The sequence below is a fragment of the Pelophylax lessonae genome, assembly GCF_965119305.1.
Source record: "Pelophylax lessonae genome assembly, chromosome: 1".
Classification (NCBI taxonomy): domain Eukaryota; kingdom Metazoa; phylum Chordata; class Amphibia; order Anura; family Ranidae; genus Pelophylax; species Pelophylax lessonae.
This window is the reverse complement of record NC_138768.1, coordinates 447,970,199-447,994,871: the sequence shown is the minus strand read 5'-3', so window position 1 is coordinate 447,994,871 and position 24,673 is coordinate 447,970,199. Positions and strand designations below refer to the sequence as shown.

General features: G+C 41.8%; 1 protein-coding gene across 1 annotated transcript in view; it reads right to left on the bottom strand.

Moving 5' to 3' along the window:
- Positions 1–24,094, bottom strand: part of SRP72 (signal recognition particle 72) — a 62,903-nt gene extending 38,809 nt beyond the window's left edge. Inside the window, exons 1-9 of the mRNA XM_082243107.1 lie at positions 23,920–24,094; positions 18,379–18,499; positions 12,947–13,070; positions 12,015–12,158; positions 11,106–11,217; positions 7,987–8,018; positions 1,962–2,086; positions 1,815–1,872; positions 1,205–1,336 (exon numbers count right to left, since the gene is read on the bottom strand). Of these exons, the coding sequence (XP_082099233.1) occupies positions 1,205–1,336; positions 1,815–1,872; positions 1,962–2,086; positions 7,987–8,018; positions 11,106–11,217; positions 12,015–12,158; positions 12,947–13,070; positions 18,379–18,499; positions 23,920–24,034 (963 nt within the window). The 5' untranslated portion in view covers positions 24,035–24,094. The remainder of the gene's footprint in view (positions 1–1,204; positions 1,337–1,814; positions 1,873–1,961; positions 2,087–7,986; positions 8,019–11,105; positions 11,218–12,014; positions 12,159–12,946; positions 13,071–18,378; positions 18,500–23,919) is intronic.
- Between the last annotated feature and the right edge of the window lie 579 nt (positions 24,095–24,673).

The window sequence follows — 24,673 nt, the reverse complement described above, 5'->3', positions numbered from 1 at the left end:
GCTCTAAAGACTCCATTAGCCACCAGGGGGACCCATGGAATGAGTGTAAAAACACTGCTAAGGGACACCCCCACCAGGCTGGCAGCACCACCCAGTTTCCAGCTACAAGCACCAATCGACCCTCAGCAGAGAGGGAGAGGACCCCACCAGACTCACCACCCGCAAAACCAGGCACCACTAGTCACCAGGAGAACCTGCATCTGTGTATGCGATCAGGAAGTGAGGGGAGTGCCACGAAGGAGGAGAACCCGGGGGTCCGACCCTCCCAAAACCCTCAGGGGGGGGGGGTTGGGGGAGGACAGCTACTCCCCCATATTAGGAACCAGGTGGGCACCACTTCAGACAGATCCTCCTCTCCATCCAAATGTTGGCCAGGAGGAACGCTGCGATTCAGGCAGAGGCCAGGCCATATACGATCTCGCGAGACATGTAACTTGTGGGGCTAGGTTACGGCTGACCTAGTGCGGAGGTGAGGCCTGTGAGTGCTCCCTGGCTTGACTGGGGTGACCACTGGATCTAAATTATCCTGTCCAGCAGTTGACTGTAGATCTCACAGGAAAAATCCAGGAGGAATCTAAAAAGAAAGAAAAAAAAAAAAAAAAAAAACACATTTTGCCGGGACCAAAGATCCCCAGCAAGGAACTAGGTCTTTACTCCTGACTAGGCAGAAAGAAAAAAAAAAATAGAGAGAGGGAGTATACCCCCTGGGACTGCCCATGGGTGTAGCCAGAACTTTTTTTCTGCCTAGTGTTCTACTCCTGTAGAGGGGCAGTATAAACCAATGGTTAAGAATACCAGAAGCTGTGTCGTCAATGAACGAAACAGAATTTAACGTTTTGTTTAGGTCTTTTTTTGGTCCTGCCGGTCTTTTCATTCAATATGTATGTTTTTTTGTTTGTGTTTTCCTTATATATTTTTGTTTATGCTTTGTTCATGTAAATTTTTTTTCCCCAATGCAAAAACATCACACTCAACAAAATGATTCTAAAAACATAGAAAATTTGCTATTCAAACATATGAAGAATACATGTCTGAATGTTCAGCACTATGAATGAGCACTGAAGCTAAAAAGAAAAGCTGATGGTTTATTCCACTCCAACCTTTACCATACATATGGAACAGCACACCACAAAAGCAAAGGCACTGAACTAAGTATGTTTGTAGGATGGAAGAATATATGCATGAGGATAAAATGAAATCATACCTGATTTGTATGCATTGACAACAAAGCCTTGTTAAAGTCTATAGCCTGAAGTTGTTTCTTGGCCAGTTTATGCTCCACTCCTTCAGCATTTGTAAGTTTTACTTTCTTCTTTGAATCAAACACATTTTGGTCCTTGTAAAAAAAGAAAGAAAGAAATAAGTACATACAATCATTCAGTCCCGGTTCACACTTCTGCATATTCGCAGCGTTCCCGCATCGCAGCATGTTCCCGCATCGCATCCGCACCCCTGGCAGTTCACACTGCCATATGGGATATGCAGGGGGTGTCAATTAAAAGTTAACAACACCCCCAGTTGAGATTGCATATCGCAGTGCAATCTGCAAGTTCGCACAGAATCAGATCGCACTAGTGTGAACCACCATGCAATCCGATTCTGCTGCAGATAAAAAAAAAGGGTCATGTGCGTGTTTAGTGCGATTGCGGTGCGAATTCAGCCATACAAACTATATGGCTGAAATTTGCACCGCACAGAGATCGCATGTAATTTAGGAGCAGTGCGCTCCGAATTGCATGCGATCTCTGTGATCGCACTAATGTGAACCGGCCCTCAACCAAGAGCTAACTGATTAGTTATACAACTGTAGATACCTTGTTAATTGTGATGATGTTATTCGCTACAACAGCCAACAGACCGACATCAGTAGGCCTGTAAGAAAGAAAAAAGGTCACACCACTAAACACAAATGTTTAAAATGCATACGGAGCAGATGAGCTTGTATGAATTCGACAACGTACTTTAATTTGATAATTTGGTTATAAAGCTGAAGAGCATCATCTACAGAACCCTGAAGTTGCTTGACATAGGCCATCTGTCCATGAATTATTGCCAGTTCTGACTCTATATCTTCTTCTGTTAAGTCCTGAAACCATAATAAAATGAAATAAAAATGATAATATAGTATGATAACTAAAAAAGTAAAAAAAATTAAAAAAATATTGTGATCAAATTTTTTAATCAAGCTAGCCAAACACAGCTGATAGGAACGTAAACAAGTTCACTTTTTATGTCGGAAACGTGCATGTCTTTGTGCAATGCAGAAATTAAAGTGCCGATTCTATCTCATGGGAACCAAGCTACTAGCCAAAAAAATAAAAATAAATATATATTTTTGTAATCAACCATCATTTTTATATAGATTTCATTAAACAGATTTTGGAAAGAAAATCAATATTAAACCTTAAAATATGAATTCAACAGTTAAAGTTCACCTTTTGTACCAGGTTACATCTGTATTTAGGGGGTTAAAACAGGCAGTGAGGAGGCGATACAACGCCTCTTCACCGCCTGTCAATTGCTCTCTAGAAGCTATCTGAAAGCTGATCACTCCTCAGAGAGCAAACCAAGCATAAATGAGGGCTTCATGTGGTGCACGGCACTTGTGCCAGTTTCCTGTGCCGCTTAGTTAATTGCTCAGTTAGTGTCTTCTAAGACTATACATACCCCTGTATATTGGGCTCATTGAGCAAGGCAAAGTAGGTTTTTGTAGTTTAATTTAGGTTTATTGAAAAAATTTTGACAGAAAGAGCATACAGCCAGCCAGGGCCGCTGTTTGGGGGGGGGGGGGGGGGGAAGACCACCGTTCCTCTTGTAGGGGCTCGAGCACAGAGGGAGGGGGATTAGTGGTGAATGACATTTGCAGAAATCTTCCTCCAGCAGCTGAAAGCTAATCTCTCCCCCTCTCTCTGCTGCCAGCTTTTAGCTGCTGAGAAAGACAGTTGTCTCTCACTAATTTCCCTCCATGTGCGCCCCCACCTCCCGGCTTCTAATGTTAGTTCTGCTCCTGAGTTTGTTGTCTCTTCCTGTAGTTCTTCCTATACTCGTCCCAGCCAGTATATATTTTTTTTCATCTCTCTCCCCCTTTGCTCTGTCTTCCGGACTCAGTCACAGCTGATCAGCTGCATTCCCATGGGGTGAAGAATTTACTGTTACACCGATTGCATAGCTGCCTGTTATCTTGTCCCATTGCAGTTTAGTATGCTTTATATAGCTGTGCTTCCCTCTCCTCTCCCCCAGACTGCTTCCTGACCTACCCAACTTTGATTTTTCTCCTCTACATTGTCAGTTTCCCTCTGCATCCATGTATCAACTCCTATTTACCCATTTACTAACTGATCTGGCAGTAGTAAACTAAATTTTTTATCTTGTATCTACAGGTAAGCCTTAAGTAGGGCTTACCTGTAAGTATCTCCTAAACGTAGCATCCATTGAGAGAGCTGTGTTGTGACCATGACACCCTCGCGTGCATGTGTGCGAGTTACATCATTGCAGTTTGGCCAAACGACTGGAGCACAAAAAAAAACAGAGAGAAGACCAGATGAAGATGGAATCCCTCTTAGTAGTGACAGCACACTGCTGGAGAGATCTGTTTTTAGGTTAGAAAAATATAATAAAGGGCTCATTCCCACAGGTACTCTGGCTGTGTGAAGGAGGGGTTTGGGCTGGAGACACCCGTCATTCTATGGGAATGCAGCGCCTGTACAAACACAGACGCAGGCCCCAATTTGACAGATGTGCAGGTGAGCGGTCCCCAAATACACACTGTGTTCAGGCTGTACACTTGCATCCCCACGCCTGTCAAATTAGGAACTGCAGCTGTGTTCGGACCACAGCACCCATGTGCATGAGCCCCAAGACCTCAATCATACACAGATTTATGAACTCAGTTTCAGCTTTTAGATTTAGTGGGAATTATTTAAATGATGTTGTATTTGTGTCTGCTCATAATGATTTTATAGTATTTTTATCAAAATATAGCTTTAATATTTGCTTGGAGGGGGGCCCTGTCAGGTAGTCTGTACGGGGCCCTGCAATTTCTATCAGCAGCCCTGCAGACAGCAATAAGATGATCAGTTATAGCAGAACTTTACCTTAAATAAGAAGTTCAGCTGAGCCTCGTCCTCACCTCTGCTCCCACTTTCACTTGAATTGTCTAGCAATACCAGCAGAAGTTCTCTCCCACCCCTCTGCCTACAACCTCCTGCTGTGACACATCACAGGTCCCAGGAGGCCATGGGTCCATTCACAAAGCGCAGCTCACACAATATGCAGTGGGAAGCAGGCTGTGAAGCCAAAGGAAGTCATAGTTGGCTTCCCACAGTAAACATGGGGGACCTAAAGAAGATCTGACCCGGATAAGGACAGCCAAGTGTCTTTATTAAAAAAAAATCAGCAGCTACTGACTTTTAGCTGATTTGGAGATGCTGACCTTTAGGGTCCCCCCCGGGTCCCCCCCCCCCCAGGGTGAAGATACTCTTTAAAATCAACAGGATAAATCAGTACATGTAACATATCACATAACAGACTCCTGAAGACCATTAGCATGATACATAGACATGTTGGCAAAATAGAATTATAAAAAAGAGTCACATTAGGGTAGTATTATAGTGCAAGGAAGCGAAAAGTAAGAAGAGAAGGGTGGAGATAAAGAGGGAGGAGGTCCCTGTCCCAAATTATTGTCGGATAAGTTATGGTAAACAAATATAACCGTTCACATTTATACACACATTATTGTAGGTTTAGAGAAAATTGGGTTAATTTACTAAAGGAAAGTAGACTGTGCACTACATTCACGAAGCTCTGGGGAAAAGGAGTGCAACTGCACAGTCCATTTGCCTTTAGTAAATTAACAACTATGTAAGTGGTAGAAGTTTTAAAACAAATTAAAAGGGCCATATTTTGCCAGGACTGCTAGAAGAGTCATGTTTAATCTGTGCGAGTACCTCCATAAAAGGCATATATTGTCAATTTTCTGAAACCATTGAGCAACAGATGGGACAGACCTTGGTCTCCAATGTGTGGGTATTTAATTTTAACCACATTAACGGCATTTTTTTTTTATTTTATTTTTTAAAGTTGTCTACACTCCCAGCTATTACCAGATCAAGTGGTTTCTACATTTTTGCTGTTCTAATGATGGAGAGCCCCCTATGCAATCTTAGCTTAATCCTCCTTTCCTCAAATTGTGGCCACATGTCCTAATAAACAATTGGTTACCCTCACTTTAGTCATCATTGAATAAATATCTTTTCTCAAAGCGGAGGTCCTCCAGTCCCCCCCAAACGATTTTTTTGTCTGTCACTAAACTCTTTCCCAAGACATAACCAATCTTGTTGATTGGTGATTTGACCTAATCTTGAGTATAAAGTGCAGTTCTACCCAGTGTCTTCTAAAGGGAAAAAACAAAACACATTTGTCCCTGGAGTAAATGTCCTTTTCAATACACGAGTATTGTGATTGCTTTGGTAGTGAAGACCTGACACTGAATGCTACAGCCAAGTCTGTGGTCTGCAAAGACCCCCAAATCTTTCTTCATCACTGATTCCCTTTAGTGTAACACCTTCCTTAGCATGTAAATGCATAACTTTACACTGTTCAAAATTAAACCTCATCTGCCACTTGTCCATCCATTCCCCTATCTTTACTATATCTTGTGCCGAGATTATTTCTTTACATAATTTGGTTGCATCTGCAAATAATAAAATAATAAAATTGAACTCCTAATTTCACCCTCAAGGTCATTTAAAAAAAAAAAAAAAAAAAAAGGTCAAATGACACTGGATCCCAGACAGACCCTGGGACACGCCACTCGCAACTTCAGATCAGTCAGAGGCTAGAGTCATGTATTACTACTCTCTGAACCCATCCATGAAGCCACCTTTCAATCCATGTACACAAAATTTCCCCCACACCAAGAGACCGTAGATTTAGCCGTTTAAGAGTTTGCGGAGTACACGGTCAAATGCCTTTCCAAAATCCAGATTATATTTACTACCTTACCTCTTTTTACACGACTATTAACTTCTTCATAGAAAGTTAACAGATTGTGGCTTACTTATAAAATACTGTTTTATGTGGCAAACTCTTAGCATTCACTCCAACACACTACATATATTATATTAAGATGTTAATTTAAAACAATATTAACCACTTCAGCCCCGGAAGGTTTTACCCCCTTAATGACCAGGCCATTTTTGCGATACGGCACTGCGTTACTTTAACTGACAATTGAGTGGTCATGCAACACTGTACCAAAAATGTATGCCCTTTTTTTCCCTTATAAATAGAGCTCTTTTGGTGGCATTTGATCAACTCTGTGGTTTTTATTTCTTTTGCTATTAACCCAAAAAAAAAAAAAAAAAAAAAAAAACAATATTTTTTACTTTCTACTATAAAAACGCAGTTATAAAAAAATCTATATATTTTTTTTAATCATTTTAGGCCAATATGTATTCTGCTACATATTTTTGGTAAAAAATAATCCCAATAAGTGTATTTAATTGGTTTGCACAAAATCACATCTACAAACTAGGGGATAGATTTATGGCCTTTTTATTAATTTAATTTAGTAATGGCGGCGATCAGCTATTTTTAGCGGGACTGTGACATTGCAGCGGACAGATCAGACACCCAAGTTACACTTTTGACGGTACCAGTGACATTATTACAGTAATCAGTGCTATAAATATGCACCGTTACTATACTGACACTGACAGGGAAGGGGTTAACACCAGGGGCAATCAAAGGGTTAAGTGTGTCCCTAGAGGATGCTTTCTGTGAGGGGGCGGTGGGCTCACTAGATGAACACAGCTCTGTGTTCTTGAATAGCAGGAACACAAGATCCCTGTGTTCTTCTCTGACAGAACGGCAGTCTGCCTTGTTTACAATCGACAGACCGCCGTTCTGTCTCTCTGGGGAGCGATTGTGGTTAAAGGAGTTAGAAGGTTTTTTTACCTTAATACATTCTATGCATTAAGATAAAAAGCCTTCTGGGTGTAGCAGCCTCCCAAGCACTCCCTAATAACTCCCTGAGCCCCATCTCGCTCCAGCGATGTCCACGACTCTCCCTCCTCTTGGCTGAGACACAGCAGCGGGGACATTGCCTAACTGACTTTGAAAGTCAATCAGTGGGAGCAATCAGGAGTGAGAGGAGGCGGGGTCGAACGGAAGCTCTGTGTCTGAATGGACACACGGAGCTGCAGCTCGGGTGTCCCCATAGCAAGCCGCTTGCTGTGGAGGCACCCAACAGGGGGGGGGAGCTAGGAGCAGCAAAGAGGGACTGCAGAAGAGGAGGATTCAGGTTACTCTGTGCAAAACCAACTGCACAGAGCAGGCAAGTAGAAATTTTTTTTTGGTTTCTAAATAACAAACACACCACGGGACTATACAATCACTTTAATTTTGTTGCATTTAGTAGCTATATTCTCCGTACCACCATAAACATTATTTTAGATGCGTTTTTAAAAAAAAAAAAAAAAAAAAAAAACACAAACTACTACTTTTTATGATTGGAAACTAGTCATAATCACTCAAATACAAGGCGAAGAGTGCAGCTCAACAATAGAACTATTACTGTAATGCGACTCAAGCTTACAATTAGGTGAGCAGATTTGGATTTATCAGGGCAAAGCAACAGCTTCATGTTAACTAAATCTCTGGCATTCAAAGCAGGTATTCATACTATACAGTCAAATAGCTGAGTACTACATATTGTGTTGATAATATTTGTACAAGTTTGTCTCTAGAAGGTACTACAATAGCTGATGACTTACAATCATCATAAAAGGTAAGTACAGTACCTTCTTCATGTTCCTAAGCCAACAAGAGGACAGAAAGCTTTGTAGCTAATGGCAGGTTGTAATTTGTGGACATCAATTTGCAAGACTGTGTACTACAATTTAATTTTGTGAGAATATCCCTACCTAGATATTTCAAAAGCTGCTTAAAACAAAATAATAAAAAAAAAAAAAAAAAATTACTTACGGAGTCTTCTGAAATGGACTCCCTGCAGAGCTCTAGAAAAAAAAAGAAAAAAAAAAAACCACATTAGTATTTTATACAGATTGAGATCAGTTTTAGCCTTAGCTAAATGCCGGTCACACAAATGTATAATACAGAAAAAAATGACTTCATTATGAAATATGGAAAAAAAAATAAATAAAAATCAGATGATATTATAGTGATTGTAAACATTTAAACAAAATAGGTTTATACTTGCCTGCTCTGTTCAATGGAATTGCAGAGTGGCCCCGAATCTCTTCTCACAATCCATCCCGCTCTCCAGCGAGTGCTCCAAAAGAAAGTCACTTTCTGTTTGGGCACTCATGCGGACTTGCTCCCGAGCCTCACTGTCTGCATCTATAGACACAGGCAGCAGGAATCGGCTCTGCTGCCCCCTTGCCTGGATTTGATGACAGCAGCAGAAGCCAATGGCTCCCGCTGCCTCAGCGAAGCATGCGAGACCAGGAAGTGAGGGGAGAGAAGAGCTGCAGACATGCACAGCGCTTGATCGAATGAGGGCTCAGGTAAGTAAAAACGAGGGAGTACTGATGCCTAAACATTTTTATTTTTTACTTCAATGCAGGGAATGCATTAAAAAAAAAAAAAAAAAAAAAAAAAAAAAGTAAAACAGATTTAGCTTTATAACCACTAAGTGGTTAACATTATCAACTAGATTGTATGTTCCAAGTGCCAAAGGATTCATGACAAATTGGTTGTTTTGGGAATGGTTTTGATATAGCAGTCCAATCTTCTACTTTTCTGCTTCATCTTGTCCAGAATGTTAATTTTACTATTCAGTGCTGAATGATAAACAAATGATTTTAATTTCAAACTGACTTACTTGTTACTTCATCACTACTCTGTCATCTTTCTTTTCCCTACTCTCATTTTACCTGGTCAAACATCTCTACAAGATGTAGAATACACTGACACCAGTTATAGAGTGTGCACACACCATTATTAAATACACACACATATACATACCATACATACATACACACACACACACACACACTGATCATGGAGGCGGAGAAATACCGAAGCCGTTCTGTCCGCTATAATATAGATAGATAGATAGATAGATAGATAGATAGATAGATAGATAGATAGATAGCACACAAATGAGCATACATCACGTCTGGTTTCCCCGACACCATTTTTAAAAACGGAGGGCATTTGATTACACTGATCATGGTGTGATTAAAAGCTTTAAAGGGCAGAGGAGGGACCTTGGTTCTTCTGGACCCAAGATCTCTCCATAAAGGAGTACCTGTCACTACCTATTCCTGTCACAAGGATGTTTACATTCCTTGTGACAGCAATACAAGTGATCATCATTTTTTTATAAATTTTTTTCCCTTTAAAGCAGCAGTGTAAAAATAAAAAATAAAATAAACACATACACCACACATTTTAATGCACCCCCATCCCATCGTGCTCATGCGCAAATGCAAATTCATGGGTCAGTCCCACATACAAGCAAAAAGTCATCGTCCCACATGAGAGGTATCCCCGAGAAGATCAGATTGTTGGCAGTAATCTAGCAGCAGTCTTTGTAAATCTAAAGTGGTAACCTGTAAATGCTTTGGATAGTAACATTTACAGCATCTGTTGCCAATGCATGGACGTGCACATTTTTAAAGCATGATATATTTGGTTTACATGGCGTAATCTCATATATATTTTACCAAAAAGTTGGGTTATGCATTGTGCTCTTAGCATAAAAAAAAAAAAAAAAAAAAAAAGTCTATTTTTGTCCCCCCCCCCCCCCCAAAAAAAAAAAATATTGCTTTGAAAAACCACTGTCATAATAGCAGGGCAGGGGAGATACAAATGGCAATTTATTCTATAGAGCCTCTGCTAAAAAAAAAAAAATTAGAATATATATTTTCCTAAGAAATTTTCTAACAAAAAAATAAAACTAAAAAAAGTTTAAGCCGCCATGCAATCCCTTTCGTTTTGAAAAAAGCACCCGACATTTTAGAAAAGCAGCTCTGCCAAAAAAAAAAAAAAAAAAACACAACATCAACCCTTCATATTTTCCACCCTTTTTTTTTTTTTTTTTAGGATAAAAGTAAACTGTCATAAAGGGACAAGTAGATTGGGTCCCCGATTTAGTCCCTTGGACAAGTAGTTTGTTTACAACTTTTAGTGCTGCTGGTTCTTGCTCTCTAACTGCTGCTGCAAGTGTGGCTTGTTGGGAAGATTTTACCTCCCTTCCTCAGTGGTGTGAAAATTAAAAAAAATGATATATGCCAGTGTGCCAGAAAACGCTTGCTCTTCAAGCAGGTAAGACTAGTGCATGCCCACAGAACGAATTACATTTCAGTTTTCACATTGTTAGGCATTTCATACTGTTTCTTCATGGTTTCTGCCCTTTAACCACTTCAATAAAGGGCACTTTCACCCCCTTCCTGCCCAGGCCAATTTTCAGCTTTTAGCACTGTTGCATTTTGAATGACAATTGCGCGGTCATGCAACACTGTACCTAAATCAAATTTATGTAATTTTTTTCCCCACAAATAGAGCTTTCTTTTGGTGGTATTTGATGACCGCAAGTTTTTTTTTTTTGCTAAACAAATACAGACCGAAAGGTTAAAAAAAAAAAACAAAACAAAAAAACAAAAACACAAAACAACAAAATATGTTTTTTCCTGCACTGATGAGCACTGAAAGGCACAGATGAGGAGGCACTAATATGCAGCACTGATGGACACTGATAGGTGGCACTGATAGATGGCAATGATGGGCATTACTGATGAGGAAAGCACTGTCAGGCTCTCTGAGCACTGATTGGCATCCTTGGTGGCCAATCGGCTCTCCTCTACTCGCGCCTGTCCGTGGCACTTCCTATTTACTATGTGACCAGCTGTGATTGGACACAGCTGGTCACAAAGTAAAGAGCCTACGTCACAGGCTCTTTACCGGGATCGGAGATGTGGTGGTCTATACTGCTGGATGTCATATGACACCCAGCCAGGATGGAGCAACCACTTTGCGGCAGTCATTTTGCTATATGACGGGCAGGAAGTGGTTAAACTCTTCTGTACATTATTTCCAACCTAACTTACAAAGCATGCCAAGGTTTACAAACCACTTACGTTCTGCTTCCCGCAGTTTTGCCAGTGCTTCATTCAGCTTTCCCTGCCCTATAAAATCACAGGCAGCATTGAAGCATAGTTCATAAGAGGTCTCTTGCAAACCGTAGTCTTCCTAAACCAAAAAAAAAAACAAACACATAAATAACATAATTTATGTTAAAAAAAAAAAAAAAAGTTTTTGCAGTTTTAAAAACAGATAAACACTACTTAAAGAAAAAGAAAGGATTACTTTTTCTTTTATAGACTCTTTAGAAAAGAAAGTGGGAGCTAAATGTAATGTTGGCACATTTACTACTATGCTGTCCTTTCCAGCATAAAGCTATAGTAACAATAGCTCCATGCCTCTGGTCCCATTATTTGAATAAAAGTAGTCACTGCAATAGCATTCTATGGGCCCACCATGGCAGTGACAAATTCCACTGAAGCAGCAGCCAGCTAATGTTAGAGTGGCTGTAAGGCTGAAGGTTTTTTTTTTTTTTTCTTTTTTTTTAAACCATGTGTGCTGCTCCCCACACAGCCCTCCTAATACTCACCTGAGACCCCTCTTGATCCCGCTATGTGCACAGCCTGTCCAAGGACTCCCCTCTCTTCAATGGCTGAGACAGCAGCGGGAGCCACAGGCTCCCACAAACTGAAACATCAACCCCCCCCCCCCCCCCCCCATCATAACAAGAGTACATATGCATCTGTAATATTGTAATCATCATGTAACTAAAGTGAGGTCAGTGAACATGAACAAGAAGATGCAAGCATAGGACAGAAAAAGGTCACGATATTCAAAGGTTCTTGCAGGCAAACTGCAAGACACTTGTGGGTAGTATTGAAGCTTTCAGCTAAGCCCTGATTCTACACTTCTTAATGAAAGTAATATATATTTTTTTATACACACAAAGTTAGAAAGTCTCTTACGGTTGGTTTCTTCTCCCAAAGACTCATAGCAGCAACGACAGCAGAAAGGTTTGTTTGTCTTTCCTCATCGTAGTCATCTTGTGAATTACGAATTATATCTCGATAAACAGATAAGCATTCTTCATACCGTTCCAACCTATACAACTTAATAGTAAAAGGATATTTTCTATATATGTAAATATATAATAAAATACAAGTATATAGAGACTGATGATATACAACACTAAATTATTTGGCTTAAGAACTGCAGACAACCTTTTTTTGTTAATTTAGATCCGGATAAAGTGGGTGAGAGAAAAAAAGGTAGAAAGGGGAAAAAAAAAAAAAAAGATTGATGGTATCTTACATCCCTGATATCCACCCACTTCCTATCCTAATGACACAATAGGTGTTAAGAAAATCCCAATGATGTCACTGACAGCAACAAAAATCTAGTCTAACAGAAGTATAAAGCTGGATACACACTATACAACTTTTGTTGGTAGATTTCCTTTAGATTTATGCCCCATACACACGTGCAGATTATCTGAAGACTTTTGTCTGTAGACTTACCAAAACCATATAATATGAGGTCAAACCTAAACACTTTCAATTTGTATGCAATCCGGCAGGCCCTTGCACTACATAGAAAAGGTAAATCTGAAGACAAAAGTCTTCAGATAATCTGCACGTGTGTACGGGGCATTACCTTCAACTATGTAGTACAAGGGCCTGCCTGATTGCATACAGCTTGAAAGTGTTTAGGTTTGACCTCATATTATATGGTTTTGGTAAATCTAAAGGAAAAAATCTAAACAAAATTGTATAGTGTGTATCCAGCTTTAGTCTTGAGATTCTCCTGACTTACATGACCAAAGACAAAAAAACAGAAAATATGTTTTCCTTTAATTAATTAGTTATGTATAGACAAAAAAAAAAAAAAAAACACGTACCACTTGTCCTTGGAGTTCCTTTAGTTTATCTGTCTTCTGAGGGGCATTTTCTATTGTTTTCAAAGCATTCTCAATCTTGTTTAACCTGTACTCACAGTATGCCTTTTCAAAGGCTATTATATCACTAGAGAAAATGGCAAAAAAAAAAAAAAAAAACAGACATTTTATAGGCAGGCTGAAAAAAAAGCAATAGGAATTTGATGACTACACACTTTGTAGTCTGACATACGTTTTCAACTATTTTCCATTTTCTTGTAATAAATTTGTTTAAGTCTGCACGCAAGTTGAATAAATATGTCTATCTTGCATAGTCATGGTGCCTATTGATTTTCAATTAAAACTCAATTGTTTCTTCCTCAGCATATTGCTGTAACCTAAAACCTGTAACCTTTTGTGGGAAAGACGCAAAGTTTATGGCAGTATAAAAGATCTATCTCTAAGTAAGGTGCCGTAATAAGGCTGCCAACCCAACTGGGCTTTGTGTAGCTTGTTCTTTAACCACTTCAATACAGAGCAGTTAGACCCCCTTCCTTCCCAGACCAATTTTCAGCTTTCAGCACTCTCACACTTTGAATGACAATTGCTCAGTCATGCTACACTGTAACCAAACAAAATTTTTATCATTTTTTTCACACAAATAGAGCTTTCTTTTGGTGGTATTTGATCACAACTGTTTTTTTTTTTCTTCGTGATATACGCAAAAAAAGAGCAAAAATTTTGAAAAAAAAACACTTTTTTTTAGTTTCTATTATATAATTTTGCAAAAAAATAATTTTTCTTCATACATTTAGGCCAAAATTTATACTGCTACATAACTCTGGTAAAATTAACCCAAATTAGTGTATATTATTTAGTCTGTGTGAAAGTTATTGAGTCTAGAAGCTATGGTACCAATTACTGAAAATTGATCACACCAGATGTACTGATGGCCTATCTCCTTTCTTGAGGCCCTGAAATGCCAGGACAGTACAAATACCCCCCAAATGACCCCTTTTTGTAAAGTAGACAGTCCAAGGTATTTAGTAAGAGGCATGGTGAGTTTTTTGAAGTTATAATTTTTTCCCACAATTCTTGGGAAAATTAAGAAAAGAAATTTTTTTTCTTTTTTTTCCTAAAACGTTGTCAATTTATAGGATATTCCTAACACATAGCATGTACACAGCAAAAATGACACCCCAAAATACATTCTGCCACTCCTCCTGAGTATGGCAATACCACATGTGTGAGACTTTTTCACAGCCTAGCCATATAGAGGGGCCCAACATCCAAGGAGCATCATCATGCATCCTAGCCACTTGCCTAGGCCTATATTTTACATTTGGTGTTTACAAGCTAAAATCAGTTGTTTTGCTAGAAAACTGCTTAGAACCCCCAAACATTATATATTTTTTTTTAGCAGAGACCCTAGAGATTAAAATGGAGATTATTGCAATATTTTTTATCACACCGTATTTGCGTAGCGGTCTTCCAAACGCAATTTTTTTGGAAAAAATTCACTTTTTTTAATTAAAAAATAAGAAACCAGTAAAGTTAGCCCAATTTTTTTCCATAATGTGAAAGATAATGTTACGCCGAGTAAATAGATACCCAACATGTCATGTTTCAAAATTGCGCACGCTCACGGAATGGCGACAAACTTTGGTACTTAAAAATCCCCATAGGTGACAATTTAAAAATTTCTACAGGTTGCCATCTTTGAGTTACAGAGGAGGTCTAGGGCTCAAATTATTCCCCTTGCCCTAACGATCGCGGCGATACCTCACATGTGTGGTTTGAACACCGTTTACATATGTGGGCGGGGTTTCCGTATGCGTTGCTTCTGCGCGCGAGCTAACGGGGACAGGGCGCTTTAATTTTTTTTTTTTTTTTTACTATTTATTTTATTTATTATTTTTTATTTTTACACCGTTTAACAAAAAAAAAAAAAAAATTATCATTTTTATTTCTATTACAAAAAATGTAAACATTACTTGTAATAGAAAAAGGCACGACAGGACCTCTTTTTTGTGAGATCTGGGGTCAAAAAGTCCTCAGATCTCACAAGTACACTAAAAGATAGAAAAAAAAAAAAAAAAAAAAAGGACCTTTAAACCGGTTGCTAGGCAACAACATTTTCCGTAGCTCCGGTCCTCCAAGACCATAGAGTCAAGTGAGGGCAAGCTTGCCCTCACTCAACATCCTGTCTGTGAGGATCCGGGACCGGATCGTTTTCCCCGCTGTCGGCGGGTCCGGTAAGCGGGGAAAAGGACCGGACGCGGCGGGAGGGGGGGGGGGGGGGGGGGGCACCTCTTCCGCCATCCCGGAAGGGTGATCCCACGGCGAATCCGCCACTGGGACCACCCTTATCGGAAAGCCAACCGTCCACCGTTTAAAAAAATACCAGGGTTATGGCAGCTATCTGCTGCCATAACACCGGTATTTAGGTTTAAACGGAGGACGTATATAAACCTTTTTGGACTTGGACATGGTGGCTGTATGAAGGGTGACAGGTACTCGGGTACTTTGTTGGGCAGGTGACAGGCAGGTGATAGGTACTGATGAGTAGTACTGATACTGATAGGTGATACTGTACTGATGGTTCCTGATGATCAGTACTGATACGTGATAGGTACTGATGAGTACTGATGAGTAGTGATGGGTACTGATGAGCAGGCGGCAAGTACTCGGGTACTTCAGGCGTCAGGTACTCTGATGAGCAGGTGGAAGGTACTCGGGTACTCTGATGGGTAGGTGACAGGTACTCGGGTACTCTGATGGGTAGGTGACAGGTACTCGGGTACTCTGATGACGGGTACTCCGTTGACATCAGAGTACCCGAGTATCCGTCATCAGAGTACCCGTCATCAGAGTACCCGAGTACCCGTCATCAGAGTACCCGAGTACCCGTCATCAGAGTACCCGACATCAGAGTACCCGAGTACCTGTCATCAGAGTACCCGAGTACCTGTCATCAGAGTACCCGAGTACCTGTCGTCAGAGTACCCGAGTACCTGTCGTCAGAGTACCCGTCATCAGAGTACCCGAGTACCTGTCATCAGCCCATCAGAGTACCCGAGTACCTGTCATCAGAGTACCCGAGTACCTGTCATCAGAGTACCCGTCATCAGAGTACCCGAGTACCTGTCATCAGCCCATCAGAGTACCCGAGTACCTGTCATCAGAGTACCTGATGGGCTAGTGACAGGTACTCGGGTACTTTGATGGGCTAGTGACAGGTGCTCTTTATTGGGGGGGGGGCAATCAGTGTGTTTGGGGTGCACTGTACTTGGTAACTAGCTGTTACCACAATCTCTTCCTCACACAGGATCAGTGTGTGAGGAGGAGAACATGGTGACAGCTAGTTACCATGTTCTCTGTTGACATTTGTGACCGGCTGTGATTGGACACAGCCGGTCACGTGGTAAAGAGCCAATTTCATTGGCTCTTTACCTAGATCGGGGATCGACTCTGTCCGAGGGACGAGCCTCGTCCCCGATCGCTGCTCTGCGCGCCCCCGGGGGCGCGCATGGCAGAGAGAACGAGCGGCTCGTGCTGGAGCCGCTCATGTGATCGGCTGTGATTGACACAGCCGATCACATGGTAAACAGCCAATTTCTATTGGCTGTTTACCTTGATCAGGGATGGGCTATGTCCGAGGGACGAGCCTCATCCCTGATCGCTGCGATGCGCGCCCCCGGGGGCGCGCAGTAGCAGCTAGAGCGGGCGGACGTCATATGACGGCCGCCCGGAACGGTAAAGCCATCCTGCCGGCGTCATATTACTATGCGCCGGTATGGATGTGGTTAAAGGATTGGTCCTTGATTGCCAAAAATCACACTAGGCTGCCCCATATGCTGCAAAGCATGCTAAACATCCATTCCAGCCAGGGCTCCCCTTCAGTTCAAAGAATGTAGACCAAAACTGCAATAAAAAGAAATCTTCCACAACCTAAGATGGCTCTGTCTTGATTTATTATTGGCACACAGCAGATAATGAGACTAGCGCCACCCTAGTGCCATGTCCTGTTGCCTATAATTACATCACTGGCTGCTACATGAAAGAGTTTCTACATGAAAGAGCACTAAGGGGACTAGTCTGAACAGCTGCTCTGTGCCTACATTAAGCAGCCTTTACAGGCTGTAGACGATTTTGAAAAGGCTTCTTTTTAATGCAGTGTTGCTCTTTGAGCTAAAAGGGAACGCTGACAGAAATAATTTTTTCTTTTCCCATTATTACTGCATGCTGCCTTCTGAGTAAATCATTCCGTTTGCAAAAAAATACTCTCCAGGGAAAAGGCTGCTCGTTCAGTTCAATCAATTGGATTCTAGCATAGAAAAAAACAAAAAAACACGCTATGCTTTCATAGATGGGTGTAGCAGCATAGTGTGCTAAACCTACTTTTTTCTCAAGTAAAGCTCCTGATAGAAGTATAAATGGAAAATATAAAAAAAAAAGTGTATGTCAAGACAAAATAGAACAAAAACAACTGCATTACACCGCTGCAATACATGTCTTCACGTTTTATGATAAGCACACCTTTAAAAATGGTAGTATTTTATATTTTTCTATAATAAGGCTTACCTGTAGGTACAATTAATATCTCCTAAACCTACACGGTTTAGGAGATATTTGCACTGCATTCTGACGCTAGCGGCGCATGCGCTCTGAAGGTCCGGCAGACCTTCAGAGTTCCTTGCCGGAAAATGCCAGAAAGTTAATCCCCTGCGCGCATGCGCGGGAGTGACGTCTCACAGCGCCGGAGCCGCCGAACCCGGAAGAGACGCCGAGGGATCGTGTCAGCTCCAACAGCGGTGTCCGGGGGTCCGTGTCGGGGCTTCGTTTTAAGGTAAGTTTTTCATAATGAGCTAGTATGCGATGCATTGACCTGTTAAACATATGTTCAGCTCCCAAGCTCTGTTGTGGGCTGCCAAACACACAGCATTTTAGTGAACTGAGTGTGGTCATCTCTGCCCAGCAACTTTTACTAAAATACTCAAAACTTTTCTATTCTTAGATCTCTACAAACATAAAAAGGATAATTATCCTGTAGTCCAAGATAAGAACTAAAAGGGCTTGGAGATAATGCAGAAATGTGGAGAGGACACAAAATATCTGACAAGACCATGTTTTCAAACCTTATAACAAAATACATTTCAATGATTTAAAAGACCAAAAAAGGAGCAGATAAGTGAAGTTTGTTGTTCAGGTTTACACATTTAATTATGTGATATTTCAGTCATACTTTAACACACAGCAGCTGTTTTGTGTGAAGAATTCCATCCACATTTGGTGGTAAAAAATTTGCAACAAACTGTCATCACAGATGATGAAATCTACCCATCTATAGTATCAGCATAGAGATATGCAGACTCAGGGTAAAAGAATACTCTTCAACCTAATGCATTATAACAAACTAAAGATCTATCCTGTTCACAAAGGCGGTATGACTTTACCTAGTTAACACTTTAGTGTTGTTGTTAATGACAGTAAGGGCTTCTTTAAAGCTTCCATTCTGAATAAGGCAAACCACTTTACAGTGCAGGGCTTTAACATCATCCTTTGCCGCTTGCAATACTGAAAGAAAACATAAAGTAGGAAACTCATAAGTTGCTAGTGAATGCAAGAGACAAAAATACACCAAAAATCAGAAAAAGCAACAAAGACATGAAAAGGCGTTAGAAATTTAGCAGTTTCTTCCAAATGAATAACTCATGCATTGAACGGCAAATCACAAGGGAGGAATTTGTAGATTAAACTAATTAGATTTAAAGCATAAGTGTCACCAAAAATCAGAAAAATCAGCATAAGGGACATAACACGCAGCCATTTCAACAGAAAAGACCAGCTTTTTAATCAAACGAGCATGCTGGAAAAACAGCATCTGATCACTGCTTGCAGCAATGGCTGTGAGCGCTGATCAGTGTGTTCTCACAGAGGGGGGGATTGCTGCACTAACATCACAAGGTTAGTATGGCGACCTCTCTTTTTTTTTTTTTAATCTCAGGCCGCTGGGTTGAGCGAAAAAAAAAAAAATCCCAGTATGTACCTAGCATTACAATCATTAGGGTGTGTTCCTTGTGCCATTCCTTTTCTGCAAGTGAAAATATTTTTCCACCTTAATTCCCCCACCCACGTAATCTTCCAGTGCAGAAGGGGTGAATACAACTTATGAGCTGTCACAGGCTCTCATCAAGAGAGCCCCAATATGCCCACCCTTTCCTCCCAGCTGCTCCATTCATAGAAGCCATACTACAGCTTTTATTAAATGAATGAAACAGGACCTATGAATGAAGGGGCAGAGCCATTAATCATCTCCCTGTCCTCCATTCCTAGAGCCTGTTCCACCTGCATATCTCATACCCTAGGGGCTGCTGGGGAAGCTGTAAACCACTGTTTTAGTCACTGCTACCACAGTGATAGCTGCGATCTTCTGGGTCCTGTATAAGCATCTTCCCCTCTGCATACTGACAACCATTAGAACATTATTTTTTAGGATGAGGTGGAAAGGATAGAGTGACATCACAATTGCCACCACATCAGAGAACCCCTTGTTTTCATGAAAAAAAAACCCTGAGATTAGTGTGCAGTGGGGCAGCCGCTCAGCACAAGACTCTGAAGATTGCTGCTATCACTGTAGTAGTGCCGACTAGTAAAGCAATTTGCAGCTTCCTCAGTGGCCGGGTATAAGGAGGTGTATACTTGCATTGTACCAAGCAGGAGCAATGTAGGTATGCAATACATTCCTGAAGTTCACCCTTAAGTGATATTAACCACTTAAGGACCGCCCGCCGCACTTTTACTGGCGCAGGCAGCGCCTACTGCGTGAACCATCGTAGGACTACGTCGGTCGCGGGCCTGCTGCTAGGGGCGAGCACTCGCCGCCTCCACTCGGCAGCAGGGACTCCGATGCACGGGGCTGGCGGCTCCAATTGCCACCGGCCACCCACAATCGCTCCCAGCTGAGAGAGAAGGACGGTCAGCTATTGTAAACACAGAGCCATTGACTCCCACTGCTGTCAATCTCACCCAGTAAGGAAGGGGCAGGGGCTGGGCCCTGTTTTGTGTTTTAAAGGACACACAGAGCAGGGCTCAGGAGCAAGCATCCAAGAGTGCCCTGCTTGCTTTGGGGGCATGGATCGGGGACCTGAGAGGTGGAGCTCAGGGCTACTCTATGCAAAACCATTGCACAGAGCAGTAAGTAGAACATGTTTTTCCCCCCCTTTAAGGTAGAAGAAAGAAAAAAAAAAAAAAAAAGAGAAAGAAAGAAAGTTTTTTTTTTTTAATTAAACTTCAGAACCACTGTAAAGTGGAACTTTAGTCAGAAAATTAAGTCCTGCTGGATCACTTCAGGCTGGCCCCTTTTGCAGATATAGCTATGAAGAACATTAAAAATAAGTGTCTATACTGTTTAAAATCCAGTAATACACTGTCTCGCCCTGCTCTGCACGTGCTCAGTTGCTCTCCATTTTAGGCACTGCTGGGATTGTAGAGTCGGAGTTCCGGCCTTGGGGGTGAAATTTAGATAAAAATACCCCCGGGACAGTCAGGGCTAGTACATTCCACAATGGCTAGCCTCTGAACTGTCCAAGGTCGCACTTACCTTTTGGAAGAAATACTTATCTTGAAAATTTCTTCTCCAGCGCTGCCATCTTGGATGTGGGCAGCTGAAGCCAGCGCGTCCTCTTCCGTGCCCTCTTCTCCCAGAATGCGCCTGCACCGAACCCGCTCGTCACTTCCGGGGCATGCCCAGAAGCTGTTTAGCAGGGAATGAGGCGCATTGATTCCTGGGAGCGATGACATTCAGCTTCCAGGAATCAATGCAAGGAGGAAGTGACGGCGCGGGCCGCAGAGGGAGGAAGTGGAAGAAAGGTGAATATATTTTCTTCAATAACAAGGTAAGTAAACAAAAAAAAAAATAAATAAATCGTAAATATCCATTTGTTTTTCAGGTGACACTCAGCAAGCAGATGGCCCAAAATTGATTTTGTCGATTTTGAGGCCGGAACTCCGCTTTAAAGTGGAATCCAATCCTCATTCTTTACAGCCATGGAAGCTGCTTCTGTTTGATCTGCAACTGCCATGGTGCTGCACATGTGATCGGTTATTACACCAGCCATTTGATTACAGTTGAGGAAACAAGACAACATTACAGTTAACCATGCCAGCATTCCAAGAACGTAACTTTTTTGAAACTGTTAAATCAATGGGTTTAGTCCTGCTTTAGGATTTACTTCTGTTCAGGAGCTCTGGGCTTCAGTAAGATGGCAGCCTCCAGCAAGAAGAAACAATGGAGCAATACCGTGAGGCAACTTACAGCACACACTAATTTTGGTCGCATAATTATTAATGTGGAATATAAGTTCCTTGCTAAAGAACATTATTATTATTATTATTTTTTTTTTTTTTATCAAGTTGTTATGAGTAAAGTTCCACTTTAAGGAACAGCAGGCCAAATGCAGCCCTTGTTGTGATCTGACTGCATTCAAATGCAGAAGCCAGCATCCAGCAACAAGGGCTATATAGCCAAGCCCTAGGGTGCAAGTGCATTTGTTTCACTGATTGTTATGTGACATAATGTGGACAACACAGGCAGTAGGGTTCCCTTCATACTGTGGGGAGCAGATCTGCTTTTTTCAGCCGATTACAGTGTGAATGCGGTATTGTAAATAAAAACCTCCAAGCTTTATCCTTCATTAAAAAAAAAAAAAAAAAGTCTGCAGAATTCATCCACATACTATGACACATAGGGGTTGATTTACTATAGGCAAATAGACTGTGCACTTTACAAAGTGCAGTTGATCCAGAGATTATTGAGATAAAGCTTTACTATGAAAAGAATACCCAATCACGTGCTAGGAAAATGAAAGCGGAGTTCCACCCTGGGAATACTTTTTTTAATAAAAATACCCCCGGGACAGTCAGGGCTAGTGCATTCCACAATGGCTAGCCTCTGATCTGTCCCGGGTTGCACTTACCTTTTAGGAGAAATACTTACCTTGAAAATGTATTGTCCAGCGCTGCCATCTCAGGTGTGGGCAGCTGAAGCCAGCGCGATCCTCTTCTGTGTCCTCTTCGGTCCCACGATGCACTGCACCGGCCCCGCCGTTACTTCCGGTGTCGCAGAGTCATCCCTGCACAGCTTCTGGGCATGCCCAGAAGCTGTTTAGCAAGGTATGACGGCGCCTGCACCGGAACTGACGTCGGGGCCTGTGCAGGCGCATTGATTCCTGGGAGCGATGACGTTCAGCTCCCAGGAATCATTGCAAGCCAGGAAGTGACGACTCACCGTGGCCGCCGAGGGGAGGAAGAGAAAGTAAGGCAAATATATTTTCTTCTAAACCAGGTAAGTAGAAAAAAAAAAAATTGTGATTATCCATTTGTTTTTCAAGTGACCCCGGGCATGAAGATGGAGGTAAGTATAAATTTAGGGTGGAACTCCGCTTTAACCACCTCCTGCCCTCTGTATAGACAAATAACAGCGGAGCGGAGCGGGAGAGGTCTTTTTCTGGGACAACATCATATGACGGGGCCCAGTTTGGCCGCAACTGCACGTTTTCGGGGAGCGGCTATCGCTCTTTACCCATGTGATCAGCTGTGTCCAATCAAATGTAAAGAACGAGATGCTGTTTATCGGCTCTCCTCACCTCACACTGACAGAGTGTGAGGTGAGGAGAGCTGATCAGCGGCATCTCCTCACAGGGGAGATGTGAATAGGCAATCAGGGCACTGATCATCAGTGCCCTGATCACAATGCAGCCCTAAAATTGCCCATCAATGATGCCAGTCTGTGCCCAGCAGTGAGGCCAGACACTACTGCCTTTCAGTGCCACCCCATCAGTGAAGGAGAAAAGTTAATTATTTACAAAATGTTCTGACCCAAACTAAGAAAAAAAAAAAAAAAAAAAAAAAGAAGGTTTGTTCTCCTAATTATTTTTTTTTTTTAGCAAAAAATTTAACCCAGTGGTGAATAAATACCACCAAATGAAGGCTCAATTTGTGGGAAGAAAATTATAAAAAAACAATTATTAAAAAGGAGGAGTTCCACTGGCTTTTTGGGTTTATTAAAAAAAGTCATCAGTTACAAAATGCGTAGCTGCTGACTTTTATTAAACACACACTCACCTGTCCCACGGTCCCGCGATGCGGCCGGGGGAAGACTCGGTCCTCTCTGTCTTCTCCCTGTGGCGCCGGCATCACTAGTGTGGGGAACCCGGCTGGGACAGCTTGCGGCTTCACAGGCGGGTGCACACTGCGCATGCGCAAGTTGCGCGTCCTGAATGGACGAGTAATCTTCTGGGACCTCTGACTTGTCCCAGATGATTGCAGGGAGGGGGAGAGGAGGACTTCTGCCCGAGCGGAAGTCAGAGCGGGTACCTGTCAAAACTAGGTACCCACTCCCCCCTAAAAAAAATGACATGCCAAATGTGGCATGTCAGGACCACTTAAAGCGGAAGTTCCACTTTTGAGTAGAACTCTGCTTTAATTTGGGTCCAGTGTTGCATGACCTCGCAAATGTCATTCAAAGTGCGACAACCCTGAAAGCTGAAAATTGCCCTGGGCAGAAAGGGGGTGAAAGTGGCCGGTATTGAGTTGATTAAAAAAAATAAATAGCAATTTTGCTTGCACGTTTGGATGATGGAAGTAAGCAGACTTTACTTCATTTACTAAGTTCTGGAGCAACTGCACTATACAAAGTGCACAGCCTATTTTCCTTTAGTAAAAAACCCCCATAGTACAGGGCAGTCTAGGTATTATGTGACTTTCCAATGACTGCAATAAACATAAGTACATAGGAAGGAGAATGTGTTTCTCTTTTTCCATTTAATTAAATGTATGTTCTATAAATGAATAAATGAAAATCCTGATGTTAAAACTGTTGCTTTACCAAAAACCATATCCACAGATCAATGTTTACCTGTCACAATCCTTACAAACACCTGAACATCCCACAGAGCAGCTCCACACATGGGACACTGCAAGCTGCTCTCACTTACTCTTATTGATAGACTTCAGAGCCCTCGAGAAGTCCCCGTTCTGCCCAGCTTTATTCACATCACTCCACAGAGAAGCCAGGGCACCGGAGCCCGCTGCAGCCCCGGAATTCGCCATCTTCAGACCCTGGAATAGTACGGGCACGTAAAGAAGCGATGGGGAGAACGTCTAGTAGTGATGACGTAAAGTTAGCGACACCACTTCACTCCATGTTTGTTGAGGGCAGAACCTGCGCTACACCAAAGAACTATTCAAGAATTTTTCACATATATAATACACCTTGCTTTGCTTTTTGAACCTACGTGAGAGTTACAAGTGTATCAACTGACTGAGGTTGTCTGACTCGATATTTCTCATGCTATGTTTTAGTCACTTGTCTGCAGGGCTTGCTTTGACCTCAGCAAAGATGGCAGCGGAAGATTCCATTTTCCTAGCCAGCGCTCGCAACTGACACGTTTCAGGAGAGGCTGATGGCCCCGCCTTGTTGTAGATACACGCCCTTCCGCTTCCTGTACTATGGTTTTTGTGCGCATTTACAGAGCTTGTTTGTCAACTTTCAAGTTTCTTTTCAAACAAAAGCAACTTTGTGTGACTTACATAGGTGTAAAGGACTTTGTCGAGGGACGCTCGGCCATTGCTATCTAGTTTACTTAAAACTTAGCAGTTTGATTTTGTATAGGAAAAGCTAGTCAATATTCTCAAGGTGAAGGGATTGGAGCTTGTATCTCGTTTTTTTTCCCTTACATGAAAGGCTAG